This window comes from Glycine soja, chromosome 18 (assembly GCF_004193775.1).
Source record: "Glycine soja cultivar W05 chromosome 18, ASM419377v2, whole genome shotgun sequence".
Taxonomy (NCBI): Eukaryota; Viridiplantae; Streptophyta; class Magnoliopsida; order Fabales; family Fabaceae; genus Glycine; species Glycine soja.
The window spans coordinates 12,043,225-12,060,869 of NC_041019.1; the positions used below are offsets into that span (position 1 = coordinate 12,043,225).

The window sequence follows — 17,645 nt, forward strand, 5'->3', positions numbered from 1 at the left end:
TACTTTATGACTTTATGCTATACACTGATCAGACTTCAGAGTATAAATCTTACATTAATGTAACTTTACTACAACAGCAGTGTGAAAGAAAAATACTATGGGGAGATATATAATAAAAAGTAAAAAAAAAAAAATCACTTTTAAAGCTGTATGCATCTTGAAAAAAATGTTAAGAAACAAAAGAAAAAAAATATTAAGGTAAGGGTGTTTGTAATGCCATTTGGTTTGATTTATAGATAAAAGTAATTCAAACCAAACATCAAACATAAAACAAAGATACAGTTTGGTTTAAATATAATACTAAACCGGACTAAACTTTTGCCATTTAGTTTGGTCAGTTTAATGATTTTTTTAATATTTTATTCTAATATCATAATTTAAAATTTATTAACTTATATAATTATTATATTATATTATTTTAAAAATAATTTTTTTATTAAATTTTTTTAACATATTTTAATTAAAAATTATTATTTTCACTTCTATTTAACATTAATATAAAATAATATTACTAACTTCTTTTTATTATAATAGTAATTTGTGCTTCACTTGATATTTAACACTATTTTTTTAACAATATTAGTATATTTTTTAACATACAAAAGTAAAATATACATTTTGATTATAAAACAAAAAAAAAAAAAATTATTTAATACCTATTATTAATTAACAAATAAAAATTAATATAATTATAATATGGGATTTATTTAATTTTGTTCGGTTTTTTATAATAGGATTTGAAAATTGAACAAAAACCACAAAAATTACTTGATTTTTTAGATTTTTTATTTTTACAACTTTTGATTTAAGCAATTTTCAATTTTTTTAATAGATTTATCGATTACCAATTATTTAATTCGGTTTTGAACATCCTAATACAAACCAATACATAAATACATAAAATATATAATTTTTACATAAATTAATTATATCATACTTATAATCTCGGTCTTACATTTCTTAGCTCACTTGCCAATTCTTGAAAAATACCATTAAAGTGTTTTCATGTTTCCCAGGAAGACACAAAACATGACTTTTCTCCGTACTAGTATAAAAAAATAATTTACATAAAAAGTGCAAAATAAAAAGTACAATTTACTGGCAGGAAATTATTTTAGCCACGTAGGCGTAGGAAGCTTCATACCAAATGGCAACTGCTGGTGAAGTTTTTGTGTTGTAGTGGAAGACGTCATTTGGGATATCTACTCCCATCCTTACAAGACGGGTTGACCACTTTTAAAGAAGGTGCCAGCTAGAGATAATCCTTCATTAGGCACCACTTTGTTCGATGCCTCCTACAACAATTTTCGTGTTGCAAGCATCCATTAAAGAAAAGGAACTATTGAAGCCCCGGAATTAATGTTAGTGAATGTATTTTTTTATTTTTATCCTCTGAACTGAGTTGCATTTTCTTTGTCTTTCTCTCTTTGCATTTTCTTCTTTCAGTTTCCTTCTTTTCTTTTGATATTTATGGCAACTATATTTTAGGTTGCAAGAATAAGGCTTCATGGTTTTTCAGAGCGTGAAATATCTGTAGTTTGTGCCTTACTGATGTTATAGATTGGATTTACCTATTTGGAGCGAGATCAAATTCAATCTACCAACTTGAGAGATGAATATTTACTGGTATATTATTCTTTTTTCACATTGAAATGGCTCATAACAAACTATGGCTAATTTTGGCGATAATATTTTCTTCGTTCACGTAGCATTTTCGCACAATGAACCTATTCTTGGGATTGAGTACAAGGCTCAACTCCATAAAACTCTGTCAAGTGAATTGATAATCTTATGCTTTTTTCTTCTGATATCAAATTTCTAGATAAATCAAGTTTGGAAGGCCTTATAATTGAGCTTATGTTAGTTATTTATACCTATTAGCTATATCAACATTAGATACCTTTAATGTTTTGTTTGGTTTAGATGATAGAAATAAAAAGGTTGAAAATAAAAGATTTAAAAAATAAAAATTAAAGTAGGTTGTAAAAGATGTGGGTTCATCACTGAAAAATAAACATTTAACATTAATTTTTATGGACATTCAACATTGATTTTAAATTGATGTTGAAACCATCGTTAAAAGTAAGTTATTTTTAACATCGATTATAAAAATTAATGTTAAAATTCACTACAATGTCGGTTCTTTCCAAAATCGATATGCTATAATAATAAATCGATAAAAAAAATGCAAAAACAACATCAATGTTGACAAAATTGATGTTGTAATGCATCATATAACATTAGTTTTGTCAAAACTGATGTTGTAAGTTTAAAATATCAAATTTTCCAGAACCACAAGATATACATAGATTGCATCTGCACTTTAGTTTCAACCACAAGATATACACATATTAATTAAACATAAATTTAATACTTTATCTCAAATTAGGTAAGGAACAAGTTTTCATTTTTCTTTATTTCGTAAAAAAAAAGGAAAAGTTCAAGTTGACAAATTGCCTAAGTGTCCTATCATTCCATCACTAATATTATCATTCAATCAAAGGTGGTGTTATCATCAACCCATAAATTTATCCTAACCTTAATCCCTTAAGTCAAAGAACCTAAGTCTCTTGATTCCACTATCAATTCCTTGAATTAATGTAATCAAAGTATTTGCATTAAGAGCAAGGGTTATAGTGATGCCTAATCTTTTTAACCATATCCCTAGACATAAAAAATTGTCGGGTGCTTTCTTTAGTTCACAATTCAATAAATTTTCCCAATTATAATTGAATAAAGAGAATGATGGAATCAGTTGATCATGCCGAAAACAATCATTAATCATAAAAAATAACTAATAACAAGAACCATAATTATATGAAAGTAGATTCAATTACATTAAACCCCAACGAATAAATAAATTTAGTTACTTATAGCAATAGGAGAAACAAGAACTGATGATGGAGAGGAAATCATAAGCATGAACGTTGTCACTCTAAGCTCTATTTGACCTCTCAACCTTGGAAAACATGAGAATGCAATGAATGAATCATGTATCAAATGTGTCCACTATTAGAAAATAGGCTTTCTACATCGGTTATCGGCACCTTTCTACATCGGTTATCATGTGTAGTTGTAACCCGGTGTCGTTAAAAGACAACGACGGTTGAGCGACCGATGTTGAATTCTAGCATTCTACATCGGTTATTAGGACAACCGAGGTAGAAATCTATCAATTTTAAGAGTTAGAATGCCAGATTTCTACATCGGTTGTCCTGAAAACCGATGTAGAAAGTCATCATTCTACATCGATCATTCTAACAACCGATGTAGAATGCTAGATATTCTACATCGGTCGTAGCCTGAACTGATGCAGGAGTATTAATTATTTTTAATTTTTTTGCTTTTTGGAAGCAAGAATTATAATGACATAAAAATTGGTGGCATGGTCATTCCATTAAAAAAATATTTCTACAAACTAACTAATAATTACTAAACTAAATTGTTCATACAAAGAAAGAACAAAAGAATAAAATTAATCAAATTTAAACACCGATACTATATAAATTTAGCAGAAAAATGTCTAAAAGTGTTGCTCACTAAAATTATATACACTAAAAGAAAATATTCAAAATTATTTAAAATTATCAAATTGAGCATGAAAGTTATATCAATTAAGTTTATACAATCGACTAGTTTCAAGTTGAATTCTCTCCTACAAGATAATATATAAATCTTCATATTTGAACTATTTTATAGAATTCCATTGGTTAAAAATTTTCCTTATATAATTGTATATTACCTAATATTTTTTTCGTTGAAACACATGGTCATGGGGCACAGACTTTTCAATCATTTCTGATCGGAGTCACCATATCCATAGTCAAAAGGGAACGTCCAGCTTACAAAAATAAAGTACCTGGCCAAAATGAATTGAAATAAGTCATGTGCGTTAGACCTCATTATATATAAGTCGTGCTATAATCTCCTAATAGCCAACTTATTCTCATTCTTAATATCCACTATAGAACCTTTAATAGTATTTAAATTAAATTCATAGACTTATTTGTACGTAGTGTTTTTTTTATATTAATCAATTAATTATTGGAGATAAAATAGGAAAACAAATTCGAATCCGGAAACAGTCTCTTTGCATATGCACGGGTAAGGCTGCGTACAATATCCCTCCCCCATACCTTCGCATAGCGAAGAGCCTCTGGACAATGGGGTACGAAGTTTTTAATCAATTAATTATTGGAGATAAAATAGGAAAACAAAAGTTAACTAAGTAAATAATCTATTAACTTTTAAGCACATGTAGTCCTTCCATATAACATTTTTTAAAATTATATATTGTTAGCAATTAATTATTAAGAAAATATTTTCAACCTATAAAATTATTTTTAAAATCAATTATATACAATCAATTAAGTATAACATGATGCGTGAAAATATTTTTTAAAATTATATATAATCAATTAATTATATATTTGTTAAAGATAGAAAAAGTCTATCACTACTGTTTTAAGGGTTGAGCATCAACATAACAGAGGTGTGAAAGCAAATAAATAAACTAGGCTATTAATACTATTGACTACAATAATGTGATTATGACCATTGTAAAAAACATTTACTCAATTATTGGATATCAGTGTAAATGAAATATTTTTACTCTTTGACATTGTTCTAATTTTTGTTGTACAGAGGCAGTAATGAAGTTAGAACATGATACATCATAGGAATTATTCAAACCTCCGTCGATAAACTGATCTTAGTAGGTTTCTCTTTATTATTATTATTATTATTAACTTGGAAATTAAATTTGTTCTAATCATGAATGAGATGATTTAGGATATTTGAAAAGTAATAACTAACGAAAAAAGAGTGAAATTGGATGAAATAGTGTAAAGAAACTAGCAGCATAAATGTGATTTAGGACCATTTTTCCTTTAAATAATAACTAATTTTTAAATAATAACAATAATTTTTAACTTAAACAAAAATAGGACCATTTTTATAAACACCCTGCGATAAATTATAGAGTGTAATTAAAGGAAGAGGAACATACACTTATAATGCGATAAATTACGTAGAAATAGAAAGTAACTAACATGAAGTACAGGATATGATCATGTCAAAGGAGCTCTACTAATAATGAAATGGATTAGTCCAAGCTATGTGACACAAGATATCCTAAACAAGTATTTTTCAAAAACCAGTTACACCGAGGTCCAAGGTCAAAAAGAAGCCTTACAGAGAATGGTCTATTAGTTAATAGATTTTGATATATACCATGACTACACATCAAATAATTGGACTGAAAGATTCTCAAGAAAGGAACACAATGATTGTCACAAACCATGTAACAGGAATTACATTCGACATTGATAACTAACAATCATGGTCATTTTAACCCAAACAGCAGAAAAGGAAAAGTTATGCTTCAAAACTATTCCTAGTTTATTATATGATGAAAGCTCAACCCAACATCGTAAATCTATTTCTCAATTAGTTAACTTAAACCAAACTGCATATGAAAATCCAAATCAGGGAACCTTGAGTCATGAAGAATATTTCAAAGTCAGCAGAATTGTAAGTGTTTTGGGGAACATTGATGAGGAAACTTGGCCTGGTTGTCACAATATAAAATTCCTAAAAAGATCTGAACAGTTTTATATTGAGTAATTTTAAAACATTACAATGGCAGGGAAAATTTTTACCTGAAACTCCCGTATTTTAAAAGTTGGGCTGAGAATTGCACACATAGTCCACCTAGGCTCCTTTTTAAAGAACTCTGTCAAAATTTTTTTAATAATAATAATAATAATAATAATAATAGTAGTAGTAGGTAAAACACGAGCCTCTGCAACAGCAATTACACAAGCAGTCCTAAGTTTATTTTCACATGAATTTTGTCTGCCAAACCTATATTGGAGGCCAAAAATGATAAGATATGATAGTAGTAGAAATTGCATCCATGAATATTGCATTGTCTCTCACTTCAAGACCTGAGGGTGCATCACCAATTTATTTGTTAAAAAGACTTTTTAATACATACTATGAGGAAGGTGAAACAGTTAATCAATACATACTATGAGGAAGACCTAAAGGAAAGCTTCTACCAGTTTGAGATAGCCAAGAGGTTGGAGAAATAGCAAAACACCTCTGATATAGATTGGGAAATTATCTTCTACTAGTATCGACAATTAACACAACAGTATTATCAAGAGGCTAAATGGTGCACAAATTTAGAAAGCAAAATCAAATAGACTAAAGCTTTTTAAATGATTTTGAAAAACCCAAATTCGCCAATTAAACTCAGATAAGAACCTCAAATGAAAAACTGCTAGTTGCCTAAGAAAAATACCAAAGCATGGGTCCTAATTAAACAAACAGATAGACTAAGTGTATTAGTTCTTTCTTCTTAATTTTAGCAGTTCACTCACAATTCACAAAGCTTATTCAAAAGCGGGAAGAGAAAAAAGAAAATCCATAGAAAAACTAAATCCAAGCCGAGAAGCAAAGAAGCAACTCACGGTTTGCGAATAATTTTGAAAAGGAGACTATTAGAGGCCAGGAGAGGTGCAACAGAGAGTACCCGGTGAAAGCGCTCGACAACTTTTGAAAGTCAGACACGACGTCATTCTCGCCGCCACCACCGTGCTGTGCAGCGGCAACATCAACTGCGTGCATCTCAGCTCCTGCGAAATCCTACAACAGACCAATGACAACAACGACAAATCGATAATTCTAAGGCTTGTTTGCGATTAGGAGCAAAAACGAACATCGTAGGACGAAGGGAAACCTGGTCAATAAGGATTGTGAATAGGAGAAAAGGAGGAAGCTGGTTTGGAGAATGAAGAAGCGCGAATGTTGAATTTGATGGCTGATTTTATAGATGAAATTGATGTTCGTTGCGCGATTCTACTGCATGCGAAAGCCATTGATGATGAGATCAAATCAGAAGAGGAACCAAAACAAGGCAAGGAAGTGTTTAGGGTTTTGCTTTTGGTATAGATCTGAGAATATGATGGTTTGTTTCTAGGGATAGAGAAGAGAAAGAGGCAGAGAGAGTGAACCACCTCACTCAGTGCTGCAACGAAGAAGCGCGACCAGTGCGTTACCCGAGAGAGAGAAAGCGAAAATATCAAGGAGAAAGAGTAACAGCTATATGATAAGAGAGAGAGAACAAAAAAAGTGTAAAAATACAAAGGCGGGTTTGAAAGACCGACTTTGTACATTATTCAATTACAATTACGGCGGTTTTCTAAATAACCGTCCTTAAACTCATAATTTATTACAATATTGCCACCAAATACTTTTCAAAAACTGTCTTTGGCCAACTGTCCTAATAAACACTTTTTGTAGTAGTGATCTTTCATATCAACTAGGCTTTTTTAGGTGTGGACATTTCCTAAAAAGCTAGCTTCAGCAGCCAACTGTGCAAGCTTAAGCTAGCTTGTATGCTTGAATTGTGCCTTTAGGAATGATGCGCTTAAGTGACCATCATGGGCTCATTTAAGCATCCTTGAGAATCATCAAATATCAACCTTGCATAAGTAGCTTTAGCTGGCCCATGATGAGCGCTTATGTAAGTCTAGAGAACTTCCTTTTGCTCAAATGGGTAGCAAGCTTAAGCTAGTCCATCATAGGCGCTTAAGCTAGCTCAATAGCTTCTCCAGTCTTCAATTTGTTTTTTAATTGACAACTTTAAACTTCTCTCCAATAGCTCCTTAATCTAATTCCTACAAAAATAACAAAACAAAGATCATAAGAAAAAAGAATTAAAAACTAAATTCCTATCTATCAAATATATTTATTCTAAAATTAACCAAATTGAACACAAACAAGGTCCAAAAGCATATGATATATATAGTTCGCACTGATACCGATCAAGGAATAAAAAAAGAGTTAAAAATAAGCATATGATTAAAACAAATATTTGATCCTTGTCCGTTTAAGTCTTAATCATATTCTCTCTCTCTACAAGCTACGCAAGACTATTAAAAGATTCTTTAATAGGAACATTAGAAGCAAGTCTAGGGAAAGGAATTTTTGTTCCAGATCTAGAATGACATAGTTTTTAACGGTATATAAGAACAAATTTAAATAAGCATATAAAACTTAAAATAAAAACATTAATAAAAAGAAAACAGAAACGGCGATATTCCGCACAAATTTAAATAAGCATATAAAACTTACTAATCCCATGCAGACTACCGCCACTTCAGTTTCTTCCCTTCTATCCCCCTAACAGATTCAGTGCGGAGTATCGCTGTTTTTGTTTTCTTTTTATTAATGTTTTTGTTTTAAGTTTTATATGCTTATTTAAATTTGTTCTTATATACTGTTAACATATATTCCATTTGTTTTAATCATATTCTTACTTCTCACTTGTCCGTCTGTCCGCTGATTTAGAATCTTTCAAAGAATTTGAAGAAGTAAGAATATGGATGTGTTTGTCTTAAGGCAAGCCTATTTTTATAATAATAATAATAATAATTACACCAAAAATAATGCTAAAATGAAAGTGTAGGGGCAATCATCAATGGCACCTCCTACACCTACTTGGCCAAAACAACCCCCTGCAGGTAAATTGTTTTTTTATACTAGAAAAAAAAAAGTCCCAAAACATTTCAATTATTTATGTTCTCTTGATATCATCTCATTTGACCTACAGCTTTCATTGATATATACAATTTTTATAACTTGAGAATGATTGGGAAATAAACATTCTCTTTACCAATACATCTTTTTATGTAACGATGTCTCTTTCCCAATACATTCTCTTGCACTCAATTAATTTATTACCTTTTTTGAAATATAGCACACAACCATTCACAGAACAATAAATCTTCTTCGCCTTTAACAATAAATCTTCCTCTTGTAATAGTCTTTATCAGTAGCAAAATCTGCCCTCAGTTGCACGATAGAGATGATTTATCATCTGCCAACTGATACAGTCTTAGGAAAGCTTCTTTTAGTTTACAATTTCCAACCCACTTCTCTAGCCAAAAAGCCGTGTTGGCTCCACTGCTAATGATTCTAACCAGCGCCTCAACGAACCATCCATTTGCTCCTTAATTTCATGCAAAATGACTTTAAAGTTAAGCAATTTTTTACTTATTTAGGCTTCATAATGCTCAAAGCAAGCAACAAGTTTAAGACTTAGAAAGCCAAACCATCATAAGTCGATTATAGATTTTTCAAAAAATATCTAAAATAGGGCATGATAAAAAATGTTGGTGGATTCTACGGTGTACCACCACTTCATGTGGTTTATGGCACACCATTTTTAATAACCCTATTTAGATCAATCTCGAGTACATTTTGTTATCTTGGAATGTTTACATCTGATCCAAATTTCTGGTGGCACCGCCACTTTTTGTTTTCTCTCTTTTTGGCAGCTTCTCCCTCTCCACTGGAGCAACCATCGGAGCCCATTCCTCTCTTTTCCCTCCCATAGTCCTCAGTGCCAATACAATTTATAAAGAATAACGAAATTAATTACTTGGGAAAATGAGAGAGATGTGACTCAACGTTCTCTTTCACCATATCATAACTCACTCACGCTCACCTAAAGGACAGTAAGGAAGGAAGAAAACGAAGGACATAGTGAGAACTAGAGGGGGGAAATGGCAATGCACGACGGAGAAAGACACCGCTGAAAGAGGAGTTCAGATAAGATGTGTAGAGTTTAGGATAAAAGGATACACTCTGGATTAATCCATAGTTTATTAAATTTTGTCCATTATAAACCACAGGAGGAACTTTCTCACTGTAACCTGCGTAAAAAATGTTTGCCTTAGCTTTTTGGATCTTGAACAATGCTTAACTATAATATTATAATAATAAGTATTTATATATAATTATTGAATTTGAGAATTTATTAATTATAAAGATATAAGGAATTTAAAATAAAACTCATGCTAGGAAAAATACTCGTCAATTTGCAAAATTTGGAATCTAGCTATAGTTTCATTTTCATATTTCTCCATTGTATATTGTTGTTGTAGATGTGGGTGATAATGCTATGTAAGAAGTTCTACTCTTTTTATGTATAATATTTTTGTTTTGATAAAAGATTATGAGGGTTCCAATTCTACTGGATTAAAAATTAATTTTATTTGTGATATATGATTATTATTGATTAAAAAAATTTGATACACTAAAAAAATCACATTTATTAAATAATTCTCTTACATATAAATATAGTGAAATCTTACTACATCTAACATATATTTTCATATAATATCTTAGTTCTCTCGAAAATGAAAAAGAATTGTGTCACTAAAAATATTCATAAATCTTAGGAGATATAATAATATTTACAAAGAGAACCTTGAGATATCTGTGTAATTAAAAAAAATTTAAGGTTCAAACTTTTAAATTATCTTTAATCATATTTTTTAATTTAAAAAAGTTATAATTTCAAAATTTTAAAAATAATAATCAAGGATTAATTTGAAAAATAAAAAATAATTAATGAAAAAATAATATGAAATTTGATTGGTTAAAAAACTAACCGTATCAAAATCTTCCAAATTATTGGAGGTGCAGTATAAACTCTCTTACTAAAAAATATACTAAAAGGAATTTTGAAGTTTCTTTACTTTGCTACATTACAAAAAAAACATTTTATAAAAGAAAAGACTTTACATTACAAATTCTACACAGCATGCATACAGCACATGATTCCATCCAATCCGGTGACTTATATAATTGATCAATTCCATGTGATTATGATTGACACAGATTCATGTGCATCAACATGGTGGGCAACCCTTAACCCACAATATTTTATGGTTGAATGTCAATTTCAATAATAAGTATAAACAACAAATGAAAAAACAAAATACTTGCAAAATAATAATACCACTTGGAAGCTTCAGATCACATGGAGATGGAGCCAACCCAAGAAGCATTATTATCATTATACAAACGACCACAAAGCTCCATAACGGGCATCCCCAACACCTCATCCACCACACGGTCATGCCACGTGTCCCTCATGGCTTCATTCAACCGTTGGATGAACCCCTTCTTGAATTTCTCACAATAATGCAACAAACGTGCCACATGGCTAGGGTCCTTATCCTCCCACCACCAACCGCCACCACCCTCCCTACATTGTGGCATCTCACCGCCACCGGAGACCATACCACGGCGGAATCCAGCCATCTCCGCCACATACTCCGCCATGCCATCAACAAGCCCTTGTGGGGCCCCTTCCCATATCCAAACCTTAGCCATGCCACGTAGGATTGCACCCACTATAGCTATCTTATCGTACCTTTGGTCTTCTAGTAACGTAGGGCTAATCTCAATGACATAACTAAAACATTTTCCTCCACCTCGTTGGAGGTGATTTCCGGCGGCGGTGTAGACGGCAACGATGTCGGTGACGTTGAGATTCCGGCGAGGTAGCTGGAGTGTGACACTATCTATGTGCTTCTTGGGGTAATTGTTATCATTGTTATTACTATTTGGATAAAGAAAGTGTTCTACGTAGGAGCTTGTGTTGAGGAGTATGCGAGAGGCTTCGTCGTTTGAGACATAGGAGAGGGCGAAACGGCGTCCCGCGGGGGAGTCCTTGGCGTCGTTTACCACGGTGATGTGGAAGGTTTTGGATGCCTCGTAGTTGGCCCATAGTGAGATGAGAGCTAGTAAGAGAATTGAGAGGATTCGGAGAACGATGTTGTTGCTGTCGGAGGTGAAGTGTTTTGCATTTTTGTCGGCATAGTGTTGCTGGAGTGAATGGGAGGAGAAGGAGAGAGTGGAATAATAGGGTATGAGTGGTTGGAGATGGGAGTGGTTGTCTTCCTCCTCCATTAATTTGTGTGTGCAATTGAAGGGAGAGATGCATGTGCAACTGTGCAGACGGGGAATGTTATAAAGTTGATTGTTTTAATTTTCAGATTATTTTTTAATGGTACGCATGGAATAGTTAGGAGTTTTTTAGTTTTAGTTTTTAAATGAAATTTCTAAGACAAAACATGTTGTTTCATGTTTCAAAAAAAAATCCGAAACAATTTTTAACTCAATTCCATGATATTTTTATATTCATTTTCAAAATCACAAAAAGATGATATGATATGTGAATTTGATTTTTAATTCATAAAAATACATTTTTTTTTTATATTTGGAAGTGATCTTTTTCATTCTTATCACTAACATATCATCGTCACCAATATTGTTGTCAACCCATCATCATCATCAATCTCATCACCATCAGGTTCACCACCACCGACACTAACATTGACTTTCTGATACCTACCACCATTGTTATCACCTACCATTACTATTGGTACTAACACTGCTATCACGTATCACCATCAACTGTCACTATCATTGTTGTCACCATCATCACCACCACTCACAATTAGTATTGTGATTGTTATTGTCATCATCATTGTCATACAAATATATAGGGGTGTTCACGGATATGAGTCACCCGCAAACCTGAATTGATCCAAATCAATCTGAATAGTTTTGGTTTGATCATTTATGTATTTGGGTTAAAATTGAACCGAATTGATCAAAATCGTTCATGTACGGATTGGGTCACGGGTTTAGTTTATAGATTCGTTGACCCGTTGAACCGATCTGTGAATCTGTAATTAAAATATAAATTTTATTTTATATATATATATATATATATATATATATATATATATATATATATATACATATTAAAAACTAAAAAATAATTTGACAATCAAGGAAGGTGTGGTAATGTATTATTTCCTTTAATTTTTTTTATTAAAATAGTAAAAATTTAATAAGTTGAGGGATAAATCCACCTCATTACTGCAAGAAGCCAAGAACATGTGATAAATGTTTTTTTATATAATTAAAATTTATGATAAATAACTTATATTGTGATATAAGATTAATTTTAACAATTGATAATTTTTTTTAAAAAAAATTGAAATTAAACTTAAAAAAATGGAAAGGATAGAAAGAGATAACAAAAATCCATAAAAAAAAAATGTTAGCTGAAGATTTTTTTAAATAAAAATACTTTCGTTAAAAAATAACTCATAAAATTGGTCTAATTATTATCCTATTTTTTTATATATAACAATAATTAATTTTAAAAGATTTTCTTGTGTTGGGATAAAATCAACTCTTTTTTCTTACATAGGGCTAAAATTTGAATTTAACCTAATGTTTGAATACTTATAAAAATCATTCAAATCCAGGCTAAAAGGAGAACCTACTCTCTGTTGTGTTGTGTCGTGTCACTTTGCTTCTTAGTCAGCAGTTAACAATCCCTTCACTTCACAACAAATCATATTTCATACTTCTTTAAATTCACTTCCGACTCTCGAATTTTCTTTACCAACCAACATAATTAACAACTCTTTTTATGTACCACTTATGTTTTATTGTGTTTTGTGCGTGTCTCTTATTTTTATAAATATTACTAAAACTCTATGTGGTATCAAAGTAACTATTATGATTAGATTATTGAGATTCATATTTGTTGATTTGTTTGATGCTCAGATAAAATTTGATTATTTTTTTCTAATTTACATGAACCCTAATTTAGTTTTTGGAAAAATATATTACGTTGATATGAATATTTATCCAGAACAAGATTTTTTTTTTATCAAGATGTGGTTATTTTATTTTGAGCGGCAGCATTCCAAATCAATAGCATAGTTTTTTATTCTCTAGAATTGATTTATCTATCTAGATCGTATATTGTTTTATTTATTTTGAGTTTGATTCTTAGAATGATTTCCTGGAGGGCATTAGCAGTTAGCATGAGGTTTTGGGAATTAAATAAAAAAGTTGAAATCAATGTGAAATTCTCTAATAAAGGTGTAAATTGTGTAATGTTTTAGTGTGGATAGGTTCTTTAGACTTTGCAAATGAGACAATGGGAAAAGAAGAGTGGTACATGGAGTTTTAATTATCCATTTCCAATTCCACCAATTAGCACTCTCTTTCCATGTCATACTCAAAGTCCATCATAGTAAGAAGCTCCTTCACAACCACAAGGACATAAAACTCCACCACAACAAAGGCAAGGACAACAACTTGAATCTGCACAAGCAGAGGTAAAACAAAAAAAAAACTGTTGGACCCCTTTCTAATGTTTGGGAATATTTTATTAAGAAGGAAGATGATAGAGCTTATTGTAAGTATGGTAATGCATCATATGCAGCAACTAGTTCTATCTATGGAATCTCTAACTTGAGAAGACATGTGTTCCAACAATGTAAGAAAAACCCACACAGCCAGGTTGATAAAAAACAAAAGACAATTGTTTTTGGAAGTGGTAGTGAGAGTGACCCTAATAAAGTTAGTATGAAAGTTGTTGATTTTAATCAAGAGTAGACTCTAATAGCTCTTGCAAAGATGATGATTATTGATGAACTTACCTTTAAGTTTGTTGAAAATGAAAGGTTTAGGAAATTCATGGAAGATGCTCAACCTAAATTTTAAATTCCTTCTCGTGTCACTATTATTAGATATTGCATGCGTTTAATGATGAAAAGGAGAAAGAGAAACATGTGTTGTCTGCAAATAAATAAATGGTTTCACTTACTATGGATACTTGGACGTCAATTCAAAATATGAATTACATCTTTGTGACAACTCATTACATTGATGAAGGGTGAGAGTTGAATAAAAAAAATTAAAATTTTGTTTGATTTCTTACCACAAAGGTGAAACCATAGGGATAACCCTAGAGAATTGTTTAAAAGGATGGGGGATTTCAAAAGTTTGTTGTGTAACCGTAGATAATGCAAGTGCTAATAACTTGGTTATTTCATATTTAACTAGAGCATTGAGTGTTTGGAATGGACATACTTTGTTGAATGGAGAGTTCATGCATATATGATATTTTACTCATATTTTGAATGATGTTGAATGGAGAGTTCATGCATACTTTTTTGAATGGAGAGTTCATGCATATGTGAGGTGAAAAAAATGAATTAAATAGGTATTTGGAGATGATGTTGAAAATGACCACAACTGAGTTTGACATTTTGAATTGGTGGAAATTGAAAACATCCGAATATTATATTCTTTCCTATATGGCTAGAGATATATTGACTATTCTTGCATATATTGTATCATCTGAGTCTGCATTTAGTACACGAGATAGAATTTTAGATTTATTTCATAGTTCCTTGAGTCTCACTACTGTTGAAATTCTCATTTGTGTCCAAAATTGGCTTAGATCTACTAAGCAAAATGTTAATGACTTGCAAGTTGAAATAAATGAAGCAGAAAAGATTGAATCAGGTGTGTAATCTCTTATTTCATTTTTTACATTTGTATAAAATATCAATTAATTTGTGTGCTAATAGGATTGTGCTTAAATTTTTAAAATTATTTTATTTGACTTTAAATACCATAAGTATTGGAACTCTAGTTGAGACTACTAGTATTGAAACTTCTTAAAGTATTACTTTCAGGTACATTGTTATTTGTTTCACTTTTTTCATATTTATTTTTTTCTACTATGTTTATAACATTAATGGAACATATTTTGTTTATTTGTTTCAGCAAATCTGGTTGCAACAAATGTGATTGTAGCAAATCTGGTTGCAAGAAATTAGTTTATAGAAAATGATTGTATTTCAGATTATTATAGTAAATCCCGTTAAAGAATATTTTGTTTTAATTTGTATTAGTCTATTTTAGAATATTATGTTGATGGTGTTAAATAAATCAATTATACTACTTTCAGACATTTGATAATATTGTGTTAATTGTATTAAATATTTGAAAGAATCATGATATAAAATAGTAGTTCTGAAAAAAAACAACCAAATTTAAACGGGTAATCTGTTGGCCTGAACTGAATCAAACCGTTCATGAATGAGTAGGGTCAGGTTGGGTTAAAAAAATTATGAAAACCGAATCAAATCGAACTGATCAAATTTGATTGGATTGAGTCTTAAATTTGATCAAAACCAGTCCAAACACCCCTACAAATATACTCTTAAACTAATTTTAGGAAGATAGGAAACTTTTTAAATGAGGGTATATTGAAACTAAAAATTTCAAAGAAAAAGAAAAACTAAAACTAGATTTTCAAACTAAAATTTAGTTTTAAAAAAAAATACAACTAAAAATTACTCCAAATGAGCTAGATGATTACGCATGCACGTGCTAGATGATGCTTGAAGACTATGGTATAAAACAAATCTAAATAGTTTAGCTAATTTTGCTCAATATTTATGTTTAGGCATATGCACGTGCTAGATGATGCTTGAAGACTTAGGCTATAAGGATCAAAGGAGTAACTTATGAAAAAGGTGCCGACTTGAATAATGAAATGAAACATTGACGTTCGTTGGCCATGGAAAGCTATTATAAATTTACAATGTAGTAACTTAAGAAAAAGGTACTTGTCACAAGGAACAGTTTTCCAATATTAGGACAGAATGACTGAATGATTATCACAGGGTAATAAGGAAAATGACATGTAGGAATAAAATTCTGTGAAAGAGTAGCGAGATCATGAACTTGAAGTGATGGAACACAGTTTTTTTACCATGATGGTGTAGTATTTTGCAAGTGAAGATAGCTAGTTTATTATTTTGGACGCAAATAGTAATTTTCCTAACACAACAATACATATATATATCTTGCCATAAATTTTTTACCAGAATGATGCTAACTCAACCGTGACTCAAGTGATAGATTATTTATCTGAAAAGGTACATGCAATCTCAATCCTTCAAAAAGACCAAGAGATCGTGCCCATAACAACCCATCTTCTATTCTTAAATTTCCACCCCAATTGCCAATAATGCCAGCTCATGACAAATAACGGGTTTCAGTGTTTCACACGTGCATTCTCATGATGCTTTTAATCATTGCCCTCTAGAAAGAACTTCAATCGCAGGCCCAACAAAGGCAACAACCACTATTTCACACCTTGGTCCCTATATACACTTAAGCCTAAAAATAGTTAGTGTAATCAAATGGTTTCTTAAAACTTCAAAGCAGTGAACATAAGTGTCCTAAGTAAGATATATAGGTAACAGGAATTCACCAATGAAATCATAATTTGATTAGGTTCAAACAATAAGCGATTTCCTCAGTTTCACTCAAGCCAAAAATTCACGGTTTGGTCCAACAATATATAATGGCTTCATGAAGTGTATACAAACTTGCTACCTCTGGCCAAAAGCTTGGTGACCCAGAAATGCACTAATTCAACTATAGCACGATTCTTAATACCAATTTCCTCAGTCTCACTTTATTCAGATTCATGGTGTAAATTTTTTTTATACATCGTGATTATTTAGTTCTCTCATCATAAATCATTCAATAGAATCATAATTGCATGAATTAGAACACCAAAATAATGAGACACTTCATGGTATTCAACGCTTGAAGTCATTGTTCTTCAAGCACTTGAGTCCTTTTTAATGCTCTTCCAATTCACTTGAATGCATTTGAATGCTCTTGAAGTAACTTTAATTATAAGATATGATTTAATTTTCCTCTTCTTCTTTCTTAACTTTACTGGGTAATTAACCTAAAAAAAACTTTAATGGGTTAGTAGTAGAATCATAAAATTCGGTCATCTATATGTCCAAGACATATATTTGTAGAGATAGTAAAGAAGGGACCTGTTCATTCACGTCTCTTCGTTAACAGTCATATTTGTTTAAACTATAGTCTTTCATGTAGAGTAGTACAATCAGGCATGGATCCAGACGTATAAA

General features: G+C 31.0%; 1 protein-coding gene and 1 long non-coding RNA gene across 6 annotated transcripts; both read right to left on the reverse strand.

Moving 5' to 3' along the window:
* Positions 1-3,600: 3,600 nt before the first annotated feature.
* On the reverse strand, positions 3,601-7,133 carry LOC114395928. Of its 5 annotated transcripts, XR_003663155.1 has the most exons (4): positions 6,746-7,133; positions 6,539-6,651; positions 5,661-5,734; positions 3,601-3,859 (listed from the first exon to the last, which is right to left on the reverse strand). It is a non-coding gene; the product is annotated as an uncharacterized LOC114395928 (long non-coding RNA). The 5 variants fall into 5 exon arrangements; XR_003663156.1 differs by lacking the exon at positions 5,661-5,734; XR_003663153.1 differs by lacking the exon at positions 5,661-5,734 and having other exon boundaries at positions 6,477-6,651.
* A 3,499-nt stretch (positions 7,134-10,632) lies between these two features.
* Positions 10,633-11,827, reverse strand: LOC114395791. The gene has a single exon (XM_028357633.1). It carries the CDS (start codon positions 11,770-11,772, stop codon positions 10,834-10,836), a length of 939 nt encoding a protein of 312 aa, XP_028213434.1. The 5' UTR covers positions 11,773-11,827; the 3' UTR covers positions 10,633-10,833.
* Positions 11,828-17,645: the final 5,818 nt, after the last annotated feature.

Bases quoted from the DNA above. Each gene is read 5' to 3' on its own strand.
- LOC114395791 (XM_028357633.1), bottom strand. From the start codon at position 11,772: ATGGAGGAGGAAGACAACCACTCCCATCTCCAACCACTCATACCCTAT.